This window comes from Fopius arisanus, unplaced genomic scaffold (genome assembly GCF_000806365.1).
Source record: "Fopius arisanus strain USDA-PBARC FA_bdor unplaced genomic scaffold, ASM80636v1 scaffold00009, whole genome shotgun sequence".
NCBI lineage: Eukaryota > Metazoa > Arthropoda > Insecta > Hymenoptera > Braconidae > Fopius > Fopius arisanus.
The window spans coordinates 1,062,838-1,083,847 of NW_011887748.1; the positions used below are offsets into that span (position 1 = coordinate 1,062,838).

Below are 21,010 nucleotides of genomic sequence, written 5' to 3' on the forward strand. Positions count from 1 at the left end.
CTCCCTTATCTTGTGTTGTTACTATCCCCCACATTATAGTACGCGCAGGCGTACTACCTTTGCTCGTGTTATTCGGCAACTGCGTCTGCGCGAAGCTGCGTGCGCTGCTTATTGTAGACGCCATACTATCCAGTCAGTTGTGTGGTGCGCGTCAGTGAGGCAATACGTGCGTTTATTTCTGGTGTAGCATAGATATTTTATGGTTGTGTAGTTGAAAATCAGTGTGTATGAAGGAGAACATCGTGGCTACCGCTCAAAAATCAAATTCAAGAAAATGGACTAACTCAAATCGACTCATGAACGCCAATTGTAAGTTTTTCATGTTCAAATTCAACTATTAGGGTTAGGAGTTCAGCTTCATAGACATTTATCTATTTATTCTTTTTATTTTAAGGGGGGAGTTGTTCGAATTTGTTTTGATTTTAATGTCTTTATTTCGTTTTTTTTTCTTAAAAATTCATTTGATCACAGAATTTTACATAATATATTGAGATATTGGTGGATTTGATCGATGTTATTTTGCACCTATATTTTTTTCGTCTCATTATCAACCAATATCACTTCATATTACATTATTCTTCAATATAATCTCAAGTCGCTTAACAATTCTTTTAAAATCAGGACTTGATAGCAAAATAAACCTTAAGCTATATTTACTTTAATATGATGCATCAAAATTGCATTCGAGTGTTAAGATGTTAAAATTAAATTAGGAATAAATACATTCATAAACTGATGGATATCAGTAATCACACCTATACATAGTTCTATCCGCTCGTTAATTCGTATTAATATTATCTGTACAAATATGTACTTTACGAATTTCTTTCGGATCAGTTTCATCATCATACCTATTCTCTCATTTTCTCAGTTTGAAATCGTCTGTCAGTTTTCAATCGATAACGTTCAGTGTTTTTTGTGACACTTCATTGGAATAATTTTTTTGCATAATGCCAAATTTTGAAGAAATATTCATCTTTTCTCAAAAGGCGAGCACGTGCATATGAGCTAATATCTGCATCCATATTGTGTTCTCTCAGCCATGAACTGGTGTTTTCAGTACTATAAGTCACTGAAGCAGTTTCTCCTCTGTCTGTAATTTCCGCCAGTGGCTCAATAACTCCCAGTTCTAAAATAAACATACAAAGTTATTAAACGGGATCATTAGACAATTAAATATTTTTAATCTGGTATTAAAAATATCTCAGCAGAATCTTAAGGCATAAACAACATTTGATTTTTTTGTAAAATATACCTGAGGCGGCGACAATTTTTAAGGGTTCATCCAATTCTAAAGGCTCACTAAGGCCCACTTCATTCCCGGCGTATATTTTGATCCAATACTCATGACCTTCTTGTAAATCTCTTACATGAAGCTTCTGAACGTCAGCTGGAACACTTCCGACTTCGATCCACATGGTCTTTTTAGTGTCTTTAATTGCAATCTTATATCTTTCTAACGGCGATCCTCCATCGAATTCGGGTCTTCCCCATTCAATTATTATTGTATTAGCGGCAATCTGCCTAATTTCGAGGGGTGCTGTTGGAGGGGATGGAACAGTCGCATGGGTTTTCAATGTGATTCTTTCGGAAATTGTTGGTAAACTCAATCCTACAGAATTTTCTGCGAATATTCTGAATATATATTCGCTTTCCTTCAAATTTTCGACACAATATTGGAAAGTTGTTGCGTCTAGTGTCGCTGCTTTAATCCAAGTTGAAGTTTTGTCGGTTTGTGATGTAAATTCGATGACGTAACCTATTAGTTTGGGAGCAATTATAGATACTTTTAGAATTTGTTTGAAACTATACATGTCAGGCTTTGATTATGCACAGATATTTACCAGTTATTTCACTGCCTCCATTACTTAATGGGGCTGACCAATTTAGAGTAGCACTCCGACTTGTTATATTTGTAACAGTCAAATCAATAGGACTACCTGGTGGTGCTGTAATTAATTATTGCAATTAAACTTAATGAGATCAATTATTAATATTCATTTGAGTTTAAATTAATACTTAAAATCTACTTTAAAATTCACTTAAAATACAAAATCACATTTTGTATACAATATTTATGATTGATAGAATCAATTCACATACAAGAAAAAATTAGTCTCATTAAAAATTGTTTTCTAAACTTGAAAAGAGGAATATGATACTGGAAAATACGTACTGATACGATCTCCTAGCATTATAGGTTCTTCTGGAGAATATGGAGGTCCTTCTCCAATATTGTTTTTTGCAGTTATTTTGAAATGATACTTCGTATTAGGTTTCAATTCGAAGACATCAATGTGAGGGCTAGAATCTGCTGTTATTCCCACTTTTTGCCATTTTTTATCTGAAATTCTTTTTCGTTCTACGATATATCCTGTAATATGAGAACCGCCGTCTGATTCTGGAGGGTTCCACTTGAGTGTGAAAGATGTTGTTGTCATTCCTGCAATTTCTAGAGGACCTCTTGGCATTCCTGGTTTTTCAAAACAAGGTTTACCCATAGTAGGTTTGGACTCGAGTGGTTTTGATATGCCTACTTCATTCTTAGCCATGACTCGGAAAATGTATTCAACGTCATCCTGCACATCATCGAAAATGTAATTTACGACGTGGTTATTCACTGTTGCTATTGATTTCCAAATTCTTTCCACGGGGTCGAATGATTCAATTATGTAATTAGTTATTTCGAATCCACCATCATACTTTGGTGGCTTCCATTCCATCATCAGGGCTCCTCGTTGAATGCTGGTAATGATTAATGGTCCTTCAGGCCTGTCAGGTTCTCGGCCAACTATGAGGGATACTGTCGTGGTGGCTTCACCAAATGTATTGCGAAGTTGTAGAGTATAAATGCTCATATCTTCTTTCTTGACTCTTTTGATTTTAAGATGAGCTATCTCATCATCCAAAGCTGGAACGATTCTATCAGTTTCCGCGATGATGGTATCATTTACAAGCCACTTATAAGTAGGTATTGGTGATGCAAAATATGACACTCGTAGATGGGCATTATCTCCCTGTTTTACTTTGTAGATTTTCGAGGTTTCGCTTGAAATTTTGGGAGCTAACTCAGTGATTTCAACTTTCAATTTCGTCGTTGTTTTCATGTTCAGAATGCACGCACTGTATTCTGCAGCATCATCTATGGAACATCCGCCGATGATGAGTTTTTTCACTGCGCCTTCATCGATAATCGTGTACTTATCCGAATCCTGGATTAATACGTCTTTCCTGAACCATTGAACAGGAATATCAGATTCGGATATTTCAATAGTTAATAGCACGTCTTCATCTAAAGGAGTTGATGTTATTTCAGGAAGTTTCCTAATGAAATTAACTCCAGGTTCCTCAACAGTAAGAGTTGCTTTCGATGTTTGGTGTCCAACTTCGCAAGAATAAACACCTGCATCATCACTAACTGCGTTATAAATTTTCAGTTTTTGGCGTTTTCCATCGATATATAATGTTACGTGCTCAGAGAATTGCAAATCTTCACCATCTTTCATCCATCGTACTAATGCATCTCCTTTGGTCAATTCAATTTCGAAAGTTGCTTTATCTCCTTTCACTATTCGAACATCTTTCATCTTCGTGATAATCTCAGGTGGCAATTCAACAACGGTCATATCTGCACTACACCGTTCGTCTGGTAAAATACAAGTGTATTCTCCCTCATCATGAACTGATGTGTTGCGTATTAACAATTTGCGAATTGTGCCCTCTTTCACAAACTCAATTTCATGCTCCTTTGGCAAGATTTGTTGGCCATCTTTTTCCCATGACACATCAGCTGAATTTGATGTTATCTCTACTTCGAGGATAGCAATATTCTTTTCAGTAACTTCCAAATCTTGTAATTTCTTAACAAACTCCGGCTTTGTTGCTGTAAGATTAGCATATATAATTAAATCCAATTCCGTTAATGCTATCGCGTCCGTATTAATTTTATTTACAATATAGGCTCAAATACTTACGTTTAACGGTAACAGTACAACTTGTTGATTGGCTTTTGACGGTGCAGCTGTAAAGACCTTCGTCATTCATATTCATCTTTTTGATGCGAAGCTTATGCACTCGCCCTTCTTGAATAACTTCGCGATGATCCATTCCACTTATTTCGTTGTTGTTGTGCCACCATCTGGTTGATACGGTGTGCGATGTTTCGCAGATAAGCTCCAAAGTCTTATATTCATCAATAGTTTGTTGTTTTTCAAGTTTCTTGGTAAATGTGACTCGTGGTACATCTACAGTGACTTTGGCACCATGAGATGCTTTTCCAATTAAGTTAGTTGCTATGCATTTGTAATCACCGGAATCTACTTCGGAATCTGCACTCTTTATTTCAAGCATGATGTTTTCACCATCATATTTTTCAGTAGTATTGGCTGATTTTTTCAATGGTTCATTATTTTTCAACCAAAGAACTTCAGGTGTGGGATTACCAGTCACTTTCGCAATAAGTTGGAATGTTTCTTTTTCCGGGACTATTATTTCTTGGAAACGTTCGATAAATAATGGCGGTTCAGGGGATCCAGTTGGCACTTCTGAAATTAAAAAAAAATATACACTTTTCTATGGAGAAACATTTTTTCATTCGTAATGAAAGAATTATCCAAGATCAATAAACCATTATGTCAATTTTTTTCTACACAAACCTTCCACGGTGAGTGACGCTTTTGTTTCTATTCTTCCACACTCATTAGTAGCAGTACAAGAATATACTCCTGAATCTGATATTTTCGGTTGAATCAGTGTGAGTTTGTTCATATCGCCATCTTTGACAGGGCTCAGATTTTTTAGAGGTTTTCCATCTTTTAACCAAGTGATAGTAGGTTCGGGGGTTCCTACGATTTGTGTAAATAATACCACGGTTTCGCCCTCGCGGATTACCAATGGAACAAGAGGTTCTAGGATCTCCGGTGGCTCTTTGACTCCAGTTTTCACCTTCAGTGGTATTTCAATCGTAGCTTCGCCCTCTCTATTAGTAGCTACGATTTTATATCGTCCTTCCTGTACTTTTTTAACCCGACTGATTTTCATTAAGCTGCAGTACATGTGCATATCACTTTCAGTAACAATTGTAATATTCTCTGAAGTAGGTATCTTCTTGTTCTCATAGTACCATGTTATTTCTGGTTCTGGTACGGCAACTAATCGGCATTCCAGGATAACATCTGTATTTTCATTCACACATTTCGCTTTTGGTTTTCTCGAAAATGTTGGTGGTATGCCTTCCAGAATATCTGTAAGGGAAGATTCCTTCGACAGACTTTTTCGCGAATGTACCGTTACGTCGGAGCCATGATCGGATACGGGTCCGTCTACTGTGAGATCTGTTGTGCTGGACGCGAATCCAGCAGCATTTTTAGCCACACAAGTATATTTACCGGCATCTTCAGAGAATACTTCGCGAATAATTAATGTTGCTGTATTATCCTCGTCATAATAAATCTGGAAGTCCTGAGATGGTTTAATGATAGCTGTCTGTCTGAACCACGTGATTTGAGGTCTCGGAAGACCTTCAACTTGACACTCAAATTGCACTGTGTAACCATCGGAAGTATGAATGGGTTTCAATTTTTCGATAAAACGCGGAGCATACGTATCTGTGCCTGCTGGTGGCTTTTCAAAAACAGGAAGTTTATCAATTTTTTCATTTAGTTTTCTTTGGAAATATATAGCGTAGTGTTTCTCATCGAGCAAGTATTGCGCCGGAACCCAACCCGTTTCTTGGGACAAATACTTTTTAATGAACCACCAATCACTGTTTGTATTTTCTGGAATAATTGAAAAAAAGAATAGAGACATGATAACAATATCCACTGTTATAAGGATTTAATCATGATTTTATGAAAACGTTATTTCGATGATTAATCGGTACATACCAATTACGTAAACCTGTTCTCCTTCTATTAAGTTTACAGCTTCATCATTTTCGGCAATGTATGTACAAACCGAAAACATACAATCGCCTTCGTGAATTGTGTATTCCTCTTCGCCTTCTTCATAAATATCACTTGTTTTTGATATGTCAAGCGTCGCAGCCTCTGTCAAATTAATAGATCAACATTTACATAAATTTCTTACGAAAATTTGTGGACAATTTTCATTAGCGGGGGAAAAAAATACAAACCTTCTTCGTATGTAGATACCCGCCGTCTCGATTTCAACTTGAGGGCTAAAGATTCATCAGCTTCTTCGACAGAATATTTCCGGCTACTCTTCAATGGCATTTTAACATCATCTTCTTCGATCTCCTCCACAGCATAGGGAACTTTTGTTTTTCTTTTTCTCCTCAGAGGAAGATTAAATTCATCAAGTTCGAGTTCTTCCACACTATATTCTTCCTTAGTTTCATCATCTGACTCATAAATTATTTCTTCGGTGATTGGTTCATCATCATTTTCTGGTCCTTTGATAATTTTGATAGTCTCTTCTCCCGCTTCTTCGGAATACGTTGGTGTTCGTTTTTTCGGTTTTAGTCGAACTTTCCCAGACATAGAGATATCCTCTTCTTCATAAACATTCAAAGAGATCTTGAACTCTTGTTCAACGTCTTCTTTTGTTCTAGTTGTTTTGGGTCTGAACGTGACATTTTCTGTTTCAGTGATTTCGGTGATATCTGGACGTTTTTTCTTTGGTCGTAATTTACGTAATGTTACATCTTCATAAATATTCTCCATAGGTTTTGGAGCTTTCTTGGGTGGCTTACGTTTGAATGTATATTCTTCGACTGTCTCGGGTTCTTCTACTTCAAGAATTTCAAATACCTCAGGTTCCTCGTCAACTTGTTCTTCGATTTTCTTTATGACTAAGCTATCAGTACTTTCAATAACAGTAGGACCCGGTCCCTTCTTTAATTGAATATCGGCGGATATTTCAGATATTTTCGTTGTTTCTTCAGCCTCTTTCGGTTTTTTCTTTATTGTGATTTCTGTTTCTTCTGATTCTTCAACAACTTTTGGTTTTCTCTCTCGTTTCTTTCGAATAGTGATCTGCTCAACTGACTCCTCTGCTTGTTTCGCCTTTGGCTTTTTAATTTTTACACTCTGCACCGATTCTTCTACCTCATCCACAGGTACTTCGACTACCCGTTTTTTGATTGTAAGTTCATCTTGACCTTCGTCAGTGACTACAGTCTTCTTTGGTTTTTTAATTAATGTAGTCTCTTCTGAAAATTCCTCAGGTTCTTCCATGGTTTTATCGATTTTTGGTTTTTGTATAGTAATTTCATCTTCAATCTCTTCGGTGGTCTGCGGTTTCTTGGCTTTTTTCTTTAAAAGGACGTTCTGAATAACTTCTTCATCTTCCTTTTGCTCTGGTACAATTACCGGTTTTTTAATTGTAATTTCGTCTGATTTTTCATCCACCGTTGAAGGTTTGCGTTTTTTCTTCTGAAGGACTATCTCTTCCGTTACTTCCTCCGTGGCAATTTCTGGTTTTTTAATTGTAATTTCATCTGGTTTCTCATCTACTTTGGAAGGTTTGCGTTTTTTCTTCTGAAGGACTACCTCTGTTACTTCCTCTGTGACAATTTCTGGTTTTTTGATTGTAATTTCGTCCGATTTCTCATCCACCTTCGCAGGTTTTCCTATTTTCTTCTGAAGGACTACCTCTTCTGTCACATCTTCTGTAACAATGTGTGGTTTCCGTAAAGTAACCTCATCAACGTCTTCCTCGATTGAAGTTTCTTCTTTTGTCTTAATTTCTGATGATTTTTGTACTATAATCTCCTGCGGCTTGTCCTCCAACAAGGATTCCACTTGTTTTTCAGTCGCTATCTCTGTGATTGCTTTAGGATGGTCCTCTGGAGTTGCTTCTTCGTATGTGGGACCAGTTTCTTCGTCTGCTTGCTTTAGCAACATAGGTTTTTGTACAGTCAGTTCGTCTGCTTTCTCTTCAACCACAGGTTTCTTTTTGGGAGTTTTCTTTTGTTTGATCTTTCCAGTAACTTCGGCGGGTTCTTCATTCGATGGTTTCACAGGGAGCTTTTTAATAGAAACTTCTTCAATTATGTCCTCATCCGGTTTTTTCGGTTTGGGAATTTTTTTCAATGTCACTTCCTCATGTATTTCTTCTTGAGGTTTATCAGGTGTAATTGGTTGCTTTTGTAATGTAATTTCCACCGTATCTTCTTCCACGACTTTTTTCTCTTTTGGCTTCGTTTTCAATGTTACTTCAGCAATATCTTCAGGTTTCTCTTGGGAGACTGGACTTGGTTTTGTCAGTGTAATTTCAGCGACTGTTTCTTCAGTCGTGGTCTTTTTCTTAGATTTTTTCTTCAATTTGATTTCTTCTGTAATATCCTGAGGTTTTTCTTCAGAAATTGTTGTTAAGGTTATTTCTTCAATAAAATCGTCAGGTACAAGACTCTTTCGTTTTGGAAGTTTCACTTCAGCAACAACTTCAGTAATTTCTTGTGGTTTCTCTTTAGGTAGAGGAATTAAAGAAGCCTCTTCAATTATTTCTTCCTGTTCAATTTCGGAAACTATAGTTGGTCGTTTTAGTATAGTAGTTTCAGTAGTGGCTTCTTCAATCTTCGATTTTTTCTTCGGCTTTTTCTTTAATGTAACTTGTTCAGTAATATCCTGAGGTTTTTCTTTAGGAAGAGACATTACAGAGATCTCTTCGATTACTTCTTCATGTTGAATTTCCGAAACAGTTTCTGGTTGTTTTAATACTGTAATTTCAGGAATTTCTTCTACAATCCTCGATTTTTTCTTCGGTGTCTTCTTCAAGATTAATTCCTCAGCAACTTCGTCAGGTTTTTCTTGAGGAGCTGTCGTCAATGTTATTTCCTCGATAACCTCCTCTGGCTGGACTTTAGGTACAACACTTTTTCGTTTTGAGAGTCTTACTTCTGTTATTTCTTCCTCAATTATCGTATCCTTCGCGATACCCTCAGGCTCCTCTTCAGGCAGAGGAATCACAAGTTCAGTTACATCTTTCTGTTGAAGTTCGGTAACTGCACTTGGTTGTTTTATGACCGTAATTTCAGTAGTTTCTTCCACAATCTTCGATTTTTTCTTTGGTTTTTTCTTCAGTATTACTTCTTCAGCAATTTCTTCAGGTTTCTCTTTTGGAAACTTTGTTAATGTTACTTCTTCGATAACGTCTTCTTGCTGGGTTTCAGCCACAATACTTTTTCGTTTTGGGAGTCTCACTTCAGGTACAGTTTCTTCACTCGTGTCCTCCATTGGTTTGTTCTCCAGCGTAACTTCTTGAATAATTTCTTCAGGCTTGTCTTCTTGAAGCGGAATCAAGGGCACCTCTTCAATTGCGTCTTCTTTTTGAACTTCGGACACTGTAGTTGCATTTTGTAGGACACTAATTTCAGTAGCATCTTCCTTAATCGTTGATTTTTTTTTCGGTTTCTTTTTCAATACTACTTCTTCGATAACCTCCTCAGGTTCCTCTTTAGGTGCCTTTTTAGAAACCGTTATTACTGTTACTTCTTCAATAATGTCTGGCTGCTGGTCCTCAGGTACGACACTCTTTCGCTTCGGGAGTCTCACTTCAGTTACTGTTTCCTCGAAAACGTCTTTTATTGGTTTTTCCTGTAAGGTGATTTCTTCAGTAATTTCCTGAGGTTGTTCCTCAGTAAGTGGAGTCAAAGGTACTTCTTCAATAATATGCTCTCGTTGAATTTCGGACACTGCACTTGCTTGTTTTAATATTGTTGCTTCAGCTTCTTCTTCCTTAGTCTTTGGTTTTTTCTTTGGTTTTTTCTTCAACACAACTTCTTCGGTGACTTCCTCAGTGACTTCTGATATACCTTTCTTCTTTTTTGGAAGTTTAACTTCAGCAACTTCTTCCTTAATCACTTTATCTTTCTTAGGCTTTTTCTTGATTGTAACTTCTTCAGTAATTTCGCGGGGCTTATCTTCGGCACGTGGAATGGGAGGTAATTCCTCAATGATAGTTTCTTCTTGGGTTTCCGACACTGTACTCGGTTGTTTTAGTACTGTTGTTTCAGTCGTTTCTTCCTTAATCTTCGATTTTTTCTTTGGCTTTTTCTTTACTACTAATTCTTCAACAACCTCTTCAGGTTTTTCTTTAGAAATTGTAGTTAATGTTACTTCCTCAATGACTTCTTCCTCAATAACCTCTTCAGGCACAGAACTGTTTCGTTTTACGAGTCGCACTTCAACAATAGGTTCTTCAGTTTCTACAACTTTCTCCGGCTTCTTTTCTAATATCTCTTTTTTAGGGATATCCTCGTCTTCCTTCTCTTCTTCAAGAATATTGTGAATTTTCTTTTCACCATCAGGAATATCTGGAACTTCCTCTTTCGAAATCTTCATTTTTTGTGGAACATCTTGCGGTACCGATTCTTTCTTTTTCTTTGGTGTAGGTTGCCAATCAATTTTCTCAGGCATTGGTTCCAAAACAGGGCGCTCATATTCAGGTTCAACCCACTCTTCCCAATTTTCTTTTTTACTTGGTTTCTTCTTGGGTTTCTTTTTTGCAGATTTTTCTTTGGGTAACTCTTCCACTTGATCTGGACGTTGATCTACCTCCTCTTCAGTTTCTTTAAACACATCAGGTATTGGCTTGGGTTCTACCTGCAAGGATACTGGAGTATCTTCTTCTTCTGGAGTAGGTTTTTTCCAAGGTTTGAGTTTGATTGGTATTTCCTCGTCCTCAGGCTTAGGCCGTTCTGGTATTCTAAATTTGACCTCTGGTTGTTCTTCCGGTTCAGGTACTTTTGGAATGCCTGGTATGATAGGAACTTGCTCTAGTTCTTGATCCACCTTTGTTTTCGGTTTTTTAATATATTTCGGTTTTTCAATATCTGGAACTTTTTCTTCTTCCGGCGATTTTTTTGGTGGCTGGTATTCCTCTAATTCAGGTCTTGAAAATTCTAGTGGTTTCAGTTCTACTGGTTGGAGATCCATTCGGGGCGTATCTTTCTTTTCAGTTTTCAATTTTTTCTCATCGTCAGGTTTTTTGGGTTTAATGGGTTCCTCCTCGGTATCTATTTTTTCTTGTTCCGGGATTTTCTTCAATTTGACATCCTCAATCATTTCTTCAGGTTTTTCTGGAATTTTTCCTTTACCAATTTTCAGAGGCTTCGCAGGTGCTTGCTCTTCTTTAGATTTCTTTGGTTGCCGTTGGTAAAGAGACTTATCGGGCATTTCCTCCAGAGGAATTTCCTTCAGTTTTTCGAAGTCTTGATCCAATTTTTCCAATTCCACTATCTCTTTTTCAGGTAACTTTATTTTCTTCATTTTCTTTTTAAGCACTTGCATTGCCTCCTCAGCATTTCGTGATAAAATACCAGCCTGCGGCGGGTTTGGTTCAATAGAACTTAGTTTCAAATACTGTAATTCTGGCGGATATTCTCCATGAAACGTGATTCGACTACGGAGCATGATTTTCGGAAATTTAACAGCCGGTGCTTCTTTCCTTTGTATGGCTGTAGCTTTTTTCAGCTTCATTGTGGCAAACTGGATTTCTTCTTTCGGTTCAGTAAAGGTCAACTGTTTTGGTTTATTTGTTCCCCTGATAATTTTATTAGGTACAAGTTTCTCGAGTTTTGTAGATTCCGGAATTTTTTCTTTCTTTCTTTTTGATGGTTCCCAAGAAATTTTTTCTGGCATTGGTTCTAGAACTGGTCGTTCATATTCAGGTTCTACCCATTCTTCCCATTCTTCTTTCTTGGCAGGCTTCTTCTTCTTTTTCTTTATCTTCTTCTCTGTTGTGTCCTCGATGGGTTTTTTATCTTTAGGTACGTCAGCAGTTGTTGATTTTTCTTCATCCCAAGTATCAACCGACTCTTTTAAAGGTTTGGGCAGCTCTTCCACTTTCTTATCGACAGTAACTTCTTCATCTTTCGGGATTTCCTCAACTTTAGGTAATATGACCTCCTGTTCTTCTTTGGGTTTTTCAATTTCCTCCCTAGTGACTGTAGTTTCCGGTGCAATTTCAGAAGTCATGACAGTTTCATTGAATGTCACTGTTTTTTCTCCTTTTTTCGTCTTTTTGGGTTTTTTCGACTTTTTATCAGTTATGGGAGCTTCGGGAACTATTGCACTACCTTCCATTGTCGGCTTTTCCTCTAGCGGTATGACAGGAGCATCAGAAATAATCGATTCTTTTTGGTCCACTTTCTCTCTCGGTTTTTCAGAGATAATTTCGGATACATCAATTTTTTCGGAAGGCACGATGGTTCCTATTGCATTGACTAAATTGGGTTTCGGAATCACAATTTCTTCTATCGTTTCATCCATCACTTGACCTTCTTTCAATGATGATCTTTTCAGTTTTATTACTTTTTCAAACGCATTATCGATAATTTCAACGATTTGTTGGTTCTCCATCGATTTGTCTTCAACAGGTTTATTGAAAACTTCTTCTACAATCACATCGGCCTCATCTTTCTTCATAGGTTTTCTTTTCTTTTTTGTAATCAATTGTGTAGGAGTTTCTCTAGTTTCAACAATTACGTCTTCAATAGGTCCTTCTCGGACGTCAACTATTGTTATTGTTGACATACCAATGTCATCAGTAATGAATTCAGCTGAGCGCAGTTTAGGTCGATGCAGAACTATATCTTCTACTGATTCGCCTAAAATTCCCTCTTCATTAACTGTACTTGATTTTCGTGTGATTATAGTTTTACTTGGTGATTCTCTTATTTCAACAATTTTTTGTTCGTCCATGACTGCAGCTTCTTCGATCGGTTTATGAATTATTTCTTCAGTTATTTCTTCAGCCTCCTCATTTTTAGCAGGTTTCTTTTTCTTTACGATCCTGATAGTTGGTGTTTCGATGATTTCGAAAATACGGGGTTGTGTCATATCCGCGGTCAACAGCGGTTCTATAACAACATCAGCTTTTTCTTTAACAGGTTTTGGGATAATAATTTCTTCGATGATTTCTGTCACATCATCCGGATATTTAGAATCAACGGGCTTCCTTCTTTTGATTACTTTAGTAGTAGATGTTTCCACTATTTCAATTATGTTTTGAGCCTCCAATGAATTATCAGTTGTATGGGGTTTGAGAATTATTTCTTCAATATCTTCCTCTGGCTTATCTTTTATTATACTCTTTCTCTTTTTCTTCAGAATGACTTCAGATGGTGTTTCAATTTTTTCGACCAATGTATCTTGGACAACATCACCATGAACACCGATTTCCGTAATCGTTACAGTCCCTATCTCATCTATAACATGATGTGCCTTCTCCTTCCTCACTTTTGGAAGAACAATTTCTTCAATCGCTTCTTCAGCGGTCCCATCGCTCACAGTTACTGGTAATTTGCGTTTAATTACTGTTTCAGTCGGTTTTTCTTTTATTTCAATGATCTGCTGTTGTTCCATCAATTCTGATTCTTCTGAAGATTTAGGAATAATTTCTGCAACTACGGCTTTCTTGGTTTTCTTCGGGCTTTTTCTTTTTATAATTCTAGTTTTCGGGGTTTCGACCATTTCAATTATTGGAGCGGGGGAAATTTCGGCTTTTCCGAAATCCTCAATAAAATATTTTACATGTTCCTGAATTGGTTTTAATAAGGTAATTTCTTCAATTGTTTCTTCTTCTCCGGTACCTTCGATGGTAACAGGAATTCTTCGTTTTATAATTGTTTTCGATGGTGTTTCAGTAATCTCGAGAATATTTTGCTCAACCATTGAGTGGCCTTCTTCCAATGTTTTTTCGATTACTTCTTCAGCGACATTTTCCTGCATATCTGGAGTGGATAGTGAGATCTTCTTTATCACTCTCTTTTTAGGTGTTTCAACTATTTCCACTATTTTTTCAGGTTGCTGCAATATATTTGGTGTTGTAATTCTGACAGTCGCCAATTCATGAGTCATTGGTTTAGCTTTTTGTTTCTGCGGCTTCAGGAGAACTATTTCTTCTATAGTTTCGACAGGATATCCATCATCCTTTACTACAGTTTTAGTTTTCCTGATAATTTTCTTCGTGGGAGTCTCAATGACCTCAACGATTTTCTGCTCTTCCATTGACTTTCCCTCATCAACGGGTTTCATTTCCAGTTCTTCGACAGTATCTCGAGGTTTGCCTTCAGTTGATTTCTTAACTTTTTTCGTAACTTTTTTCAGAGGCGTTTCTACTATTTCCAGTATTTCTTCTTCCTCGGTTGGTTTCAATATTTCAGGCTTGGTGATAGTGATTTGACCATTGTCGACTGTCTCGGTAACCAATTTAGCTTTTGCGGTATTTACTTTTGGTAGGACAATGTCCTCAATAATTTCATCAGGAACGCCATCACTCTTGATAATTGTGCATTTTCTTGTGATGGTCGTCTGTTCAGGCGTTTCGATAATTTGCAAAATGTTTTGCTTATTCATGAATGAATCCTTATCAAGGGGTTTAATGATAATTTCCTGCAACACTTCCTCGGATTGCCCGGTTTCCTGGGATTTCCTTCGTTTTTCAATAATTAATTTATCTGGCGTTTCAATAGTTTTCGAAATTTGTTGATCTGTAAATTCAACATCTTCCAAATGCTTGGAGGTTGTCTCCGTCGGTTTGGGAATTACGATTTCTTCAATAACGCTTTCTATTTTCCCATCTTGTTTCACAACTTGTTTTTTCTTCTTTATTAATACATGTGTTTTCGTTTCGCGAGTCTCAACTACTTGTTGTTTTTCCATTAAGGCTACTTGTTCTTCAGGCTTTGTAATCACTTCTTGAATGGTAATATGTGGCGCATCTGCCGTATCATCCTTGACCGTTTTCGTCACGGTAATCTTTTGGGGAGTCTCAAGTATTTCAATTATATCCATTGGTTGGCATTCCTCTACAAATGTTTGTGTAATAGCAATCGTCCCTAATGTATCGACTAAGATGTCAGCATGTTCCTTATTCACTTTAGGAATAACGATCTCTTCAATTTCATCTTCAGGAATCTGTCCCTCACGAGGAGTACTTCGCAATTTTTTGATTATTATTTTTTCTGGAGTCTCAACTACTTCCGTGATATGCTGTTCTTCCATGAAAATAGTATCTTCAATTGGTTTATCGATAGATTCTTCGATAACTTCTGTTGAAAAACGAACGTCCTGCGGCTTCTTTTTCAGTTTCTTTACTGTTCGTTTGGTGGGTGTTTCAATCGTTTCCAAGATTTCTTCTATAATTTCAGTAGTTTTCGCAGGAGCCTGTCTTACATCTGCCAAGGTAGTGTCATATTTTTCAGCTGCTTTTATAATTGCTTCAGCTTTTTCCACTTCAGGTTTTCTGATGACGATGATTTCAATTTCCTCAGTGGGAATAGTGTCATCACTTGCAGTTAAAATTTTTCTCTTTATAACTCTCTCAGATGAAGTTTCACGAATCTCGATTATGTTCTGATCTTCTAATAATTTAGTTTCTTCTTTCGGCGTTTTTATTACTTTCTCTATAGTTCTCTCCAGCGTGGCATCATCAGAGACTGATTTTTTACGCATTACTGTTTTTTCTGGAGTTATTAACGTTTGAATGGCATCTTCTTCCGTTTTCAGAACTTCAACTGATCCGCGTTTCTTTTCCTCAAGTGGTTCCTGAACATAGAATATTGAATAAGTGAACGAGAAGGCGATTATAAACAGTATTTAAAATATTTGAAGAACATACCAGTTGAATGATATCCTCGGTTACACCTATTGAAAAAAAAAAGAGTTAATATAGCCGTTCTAATACGGGAATATTGGATATGCGTACTGTCAATAATAATGTTACATTATGACAGAGAAAGGAAATGTTTAATTATTGAGTTCATAATAATATAATGGATGATTAATTTTTTGCTTCGTCTTTTAAATTGAATAACTGATGACAATCAGAGGAAATATAGACTTCAAGTAATGCATGAGGAATTTAATACACGTATAAATTCGCAGAAACATATTGCTCACCTAGAGAACCCGACTCAATCAGTTTTGGTTCTATTGTTGTATAGTGTATTGGTTTTTTGTGTGATATTTGTGTGGAGCTAGTGAACTCGTGATCCATAGGCTCAATTGCACCTTCGCAAATGATGTTTACTTGAGTGAAAGATTTAGGAATTTCAACAGCTTCAGTAGCGCTAACACGTTTTATGGCTGGGAAAAATTCAGTCGTTTCATCAGGGACGATGCCATCAACAGGTTCGTCGTGTCCTAGGGAAAGTTCACTAGGAGTTCGAAGCTTATCTGCTTTCTTACGAATAGTCTTCTTTGAGATTTTTTTCTTTTCTTCTGGAATCGATTCGTCACTGGGTTTTTCCAATACAGTGGTGACGGGTTCTTTACTTCCTTGCTCTACCGTCACCTTGTCAGTAATCTCTGGTTGACTATCCTTTCTTCGAATAATTTTCTTCTTTGTTATTTTCTTCGGCTTTTCACCCATAACAGTCTGTTCAATAACAGTGATCTCTTCTGCAATTTCTTCTTTTCCGGTTGCTTGCACAGGCTTTAAACTTGGCAGAGGTTCAGTTATATGTTCTGGAACTATTTCTTCAGTAGGTTTTTCCAGAACCGTCCTTACAGGTTTCTTACCTTCTTCTTCTACGGTCACTTCCTCGGTGACTTGTTGTTGACCGCCTTTTTTTCGAATAATTTTCTTCCTCGTTATTTTCTTTGGTTTTTTACCTGTAACACTCTCTTCAGTAACGGTGACCTCTTCCCGAATTTCTTCTTTTTCAATTGCCTGCACAGGCTCAATACTTGGCAGAGATTCTATAATGTACTCTGGAACCAATTCTTTAGTAGGCTCTTTCAGAACAGTGGTGATAGGTTCTTTCCCTTCTTGTTCTACTGTCACTTCCTCAGTTACCTGTTGTCGACCACCTTTCTTTCTAATAATTTTTTTTCTTGTTATTTTCTTCGGTTTTTCACCTATAACAGTTTCTTCTGTAACAGTTGTCTCTTCCCGAATTTCTTCTTTTTCAGTTGCCTGTACAGGCTCAATAGTTGGCAAAGTTTCCGCAGTGTGTTGTGGAATTATATCTTCGGTAGGTTCTTCTAGAACAGTCGTGATCGGTTTTTTACCTTCTTGTTCTACGGTCACTTCCTCGGTCACTTGTTGTTGACCACCCTTTTTTCGAATAATTTTCTTCCTCGTTATTTTTTTTGGTTTTTCACTTGTAAGAATTTCTTCAGTAACGGTGACCTCCTCACGAATTTCTTCTTTCTCAACTGCTTGTACAGGCTCAATACTTGGGAGTAATTCCGCAGTATGTTCTAGAATTGTTTCTTCAGTAGGTTTTTCTAAAACCGTCGTGACAGGTTTCGTACCATTCTGTTCTACGGTGACTTCCTCGGTGACCTGTTGCTGACCACCTTTCTTTCGAATGATTTTTTTCTTTGTTACTTTCTTTGGTTTCTCATCATCAGTAACCTCTTCAGTAACTGTGATTTCTTCCCGAATATCTTCCCTCTCAACTGCTTGTGCAGGCTCAATCCTTGGGAGAAGTTCTGCAGTGTATTCTGGAACTATTTCCTCAGTAGGTTTTTCGAATACAGTAGTCACGGGTGCTTTACCTTCTTGTTCTATTGTTACCTCCTCCGTCACGTGTTGTCGACCACCTTTCTTTCTAATAATTTTTTTCTTTGTTACTTTTTTTGGTTTATGGCCTGGAACAGTCTCTTCACTAACGGTGATTTCTTCCCGAATTTCTTCCCTCCCAACTGCTTGTACAGGTTCAATAGTTGGAACTAATTCTGTAGTATGCTCTGGAATTATTTCTTCAGTAGGCTTTTTTACAATCGTCGTGACAGGTTTTTCACCTTCCTGTTCTACGGTCACTTCCTCGATCACCTGTTGTCGACCGCCTTTCTTTTTTATGATTTTCTTCGTCGTTATTTTTTTAGGCTTTTTATCTGCAATAATTTCTTGAGTAACGGTGACTTCTTCTCGAATTTCTTCTTTCTCAACTGCTTGTACAGGCTCAATACTTGGAAACAATTCTGCAATGTGTTCTGGAACTATTTCTTCAGTAGGTTTTTCCAGAACCGTTCTTACAGGTTTCTTACCTTCTTCTTCTACGGTCACTTCCTCGGTGACTTGTTGTCGCCCCCCTTTTTTTCGAATAATTTTCTTCCTCGTTATTTTCTTTGGTTTTTCACCTGTAACACTCTCTTCAGTAACGGTGACCTCTTCCCGAATTTCTTCTTCTTCAATTGCCTGCACAGACTCAATACTTGGCAGAGGTTCTACGATGTATTCCGGAATCGATTCTTCAATAGGTTCTTTCAGAACAGTGATGGGTTCTTTACCCTCTTGTTCTATTGTCGCTTCCTCAGTTACCTGTTGTCGGCCGCCTTTCTTTCTAATCATTTTCTTCTTCGTTATTTTTTTCGGTTTTTCACCTGTGATAATCTCTTCAGTAACAGTCGTCTCTTCCCTAGTCTCTTCTTTTTCAGTTACCTGTATAGGCTCAATACTGGGCAAAATTTGCGTAGTATGTTCTGGAATTATTTCTTCAGTGTATTTTTCTACAACCGTCGTAACAGGCTTCTTACCTTCCTGTTGTACGGTCACTTCCTCAGTGATCTGTTGTCGACCGCCTTTCTTTTTTATAATTTTCTTCGTTGTTACTTTCTTGGGCTTTTCGCTTATACAAATTTCTTGAGTAACGGTGACTTCTTCCCGAATTTCTTCTTTCTCCACTGCTTGCACAGGCTCAATACTTGGAAGAAATTCTGCAGTGTTTTCTGGAATTATTTCTTCCATGGGTTCTTCTAGAATAAAGGTGACGGGTTTTTTACCTTCCTGTTCTACGGTCACTTCTTCGGTCAGTTGTTGTCGCCCATCTTTCTTTTTTATAATCTTTTTCTTTGTCACTTTCTTTGGTTGATGACCTGGAATAGTCTCTTCAGTAACGGTGATTTCTTCTCCAATTTCTTCTTTCTCAACTCCTTGTACAGGCTCAATACTTGGACGAAATTCTGTAGTGTGTTCTGGAATTATTTCTTCAGTAGGTTTTTTCAAAACAGTGGTGATAGGTTTTTCACCTTCCTGTTCCACCGTCACTTCCTCGGTCACCTGTTGTCGGTCACCTTTCTTTCTTATGATTTTTTTCCTCGTTATTTTCTTTGGCTTTTCACCTATAGAAATTTCGTGAGTAACAGTAATCTCTTCACGAATTTCCTCTTTCTCAGTTGCTCTCACAGGCTCAATGCTTGGCAGAAGTTCTACAGTGTGTTCTGGAATTAATTCATCAATGGGTTTTTCTAGAATAGTGGTGACGGGTTTTTTACCTTCCTGTTCTACGGTCACTTCTTCGGTCACTTGTTGCTGCCCATCTTTCTTTTTTATAAACATTTTTTTTGTTACTTTCTTTGGTTTATGGACTGGAACAGTCTCTTCAGTAACGGCGATCTCTTCCCGAATTTCTTCCCTCCCAACTGCTTGTACAGGTTCAATAATTGGAACTAATTCTGTAGTATGCTCTGGAATTATTTCTTCAGTAGGCTTTTTTACAATCGTCGTGACAGGTTTTTCACCTTCCTGTTCTACGGTCACTTCCTCAATCACCTGTTGTCGACCGCCTTTCTTTTTTATGATTTTCTTCGTCGTTATGGTTTTAGGCTTTTTATCTGCAATAATTTCTTGAGTAACGGTGACTTCTTCTCGAATTTCTTCTTTCTCAACTGCTTGTACAGGCTCAATACTTGGACGAAATTCTGCAGTGTGTTCTGGAATTATTTCTTCTGTAGGTTTTTTTAAAACAGTGGTGATAGGTTTTTCACCCTCCTGTTCGACCGTCACTTCCTCGGTCACCTGTTGTCGGTCACCTTTCTTTCTTATGATTTTTTTCCTCGTTATTTTCTTTGGCTTTTTACCTGCAACTGTTTCTTCAGTAACGGTGATTTCTTCCCGAATTTCCTCTTTCTCAGTTGCTTTTACAGGCACAATGTTTGGCAGAAGTTCTGCAGTGTGTTCTTGAATTATTTCTTCCATGGGGTTTTCTAGAACCGTCGTGACAGGTTTTGTACCTTCCTGTTCTACAGTCACTTCTTCGGAGATCTGTTGTCGACCGCCTTTCTTTTTAATGATTTTCTTTCTCGTAATTTTCTTTGGTTTTTCGCCCACAGGGGCTTCTTCGGTAACAGTGATCTCTTCTTGAATTTCTTCTTTCTCAACTGCTTGTATAGGCTCAATACTTGGCATAAATTCGGCAGCGTGTTCTGGAATTATTTCTTCATTCGGTTTTTCTAGAACAGTAGTGATGGGTTTCTTACCATCTTGTTCTACTGTCACTTCCTCAGTTACCTGTTTCTGACCATTTTTCTTTCTAATTATTTTCTTCCTCGTTATTTTCTTTGGTTTTTCTCCAGTAACTTCTTCTTCAGTAACCGTGATTTCTTCCCGAATTTCTTCTTTCTCAACTGCTTGTATAGGCTTAATACTCATCATAGTTTCCACAATATCTTCTGGGACCGTATCTTCAATATCTTTTTCCAGTATAGCAATGACGGATGTTTTTTCGTCTTGTTCTTTTCTGATTTCTTCAGTCTCCTGTTCGTGGATATCTTTTCGCATAACCTTTCGTTTCGGGATTTTCTTGGGCTTTTCCATCGCGGAAATCTCAGTAACTGCAATTTCTTCATAGGTCGTATCTTTTTTAACATCAGTTTGATCTTGTTCAGGTTGGTCTTCAATTTCATCAATTTTTGAAGGGACTGTTTCTTCATCTTCTTGATTATCCATAACTTCTTCGATCAATAAGAACTGTTTCTTGGGAATGCTGGGTATTGTTGATTGAATATCTTCCAATTCTTCTTCAATAATTACCACCTTTTCTTTTTCATCTTTCATTGGTGTCTTCTTTCTGATGATCGTTTTCTTCGTTTTTATTGCACAGGTATCATCATCTCCACTTCCACGTCTGAACTTCGTCATATATTCCGTTGTCGTGCTTACTTCACTATCGGAGTCAGTCATTTGTGCTTGTGTAGAATCTGTATATTCTTGTATGAATGTATCATAGTGTGTGGGTAATGCGTGATCAAATTCTGGAGCTGGTACTTCTGTTGTTTCTGAAATGTATACAAGAAATGATATTGTCATGAAATTT

At 37.3% G+C, this 21,010-nt stretch overlaps 1 protein-coding gene across 4 annotated transcripts in view; it reads right to left on the reverse strand.

The window, feature by feature from the left end:
- Positions 1-539: 539 nt before the first annotated feature.
- Positions 540-21,010, reverse strand: part of sls (sallimus) — a 62,616-nt gene continuing 42,145 nt past the window's right edge. For 2 of the 4 annotated variants that reach the window (XM_011316911.1, XM_011316913.1), the window contains 10 exons: positions 15,867-20,972; positions 15,586-15,611; positions 6,134-15,512; positions 5,886-6,047; positions 4,656-5,777; positions 3,975-4,544; positions 2,177-3,883; positions 1,845-1,949; positions 1,256-1,759; positions 540-1,129 (listed from right to left, as the gene is read on the reverse strand). In XM_011316911.1, coding sequence (XP_011315213.1) covers positions 927-1,129; positions 1,256-1,759; positions 1,845-1,949; positions 2,177-3,883; positions 3,975-4,544; positions 4,656-5,777; positions 5,886-6,047; positions 6,134-15,512; positions 15,586-15,611; positions 15,867-20,972 — 18,884 coding nt within the window. In that variant the 3' untranslated portion in view covers positions 540-926. The remainder of the gene's footprint in view (positions 1,130-1,255; positions 1,760-1,844; positions 1,950-2,176; positions 3,884-3,974; positions 4,545-4,655; positions 5,778-5,885; positions 6,048-6,133; positions 15,513-15,585; positions 15,612-15,866; positions 20,973-21,010) is intronic. The other 2 variants (XM_011316912.1, XM_011316914.1) reach the window with 1 other exon arrangement.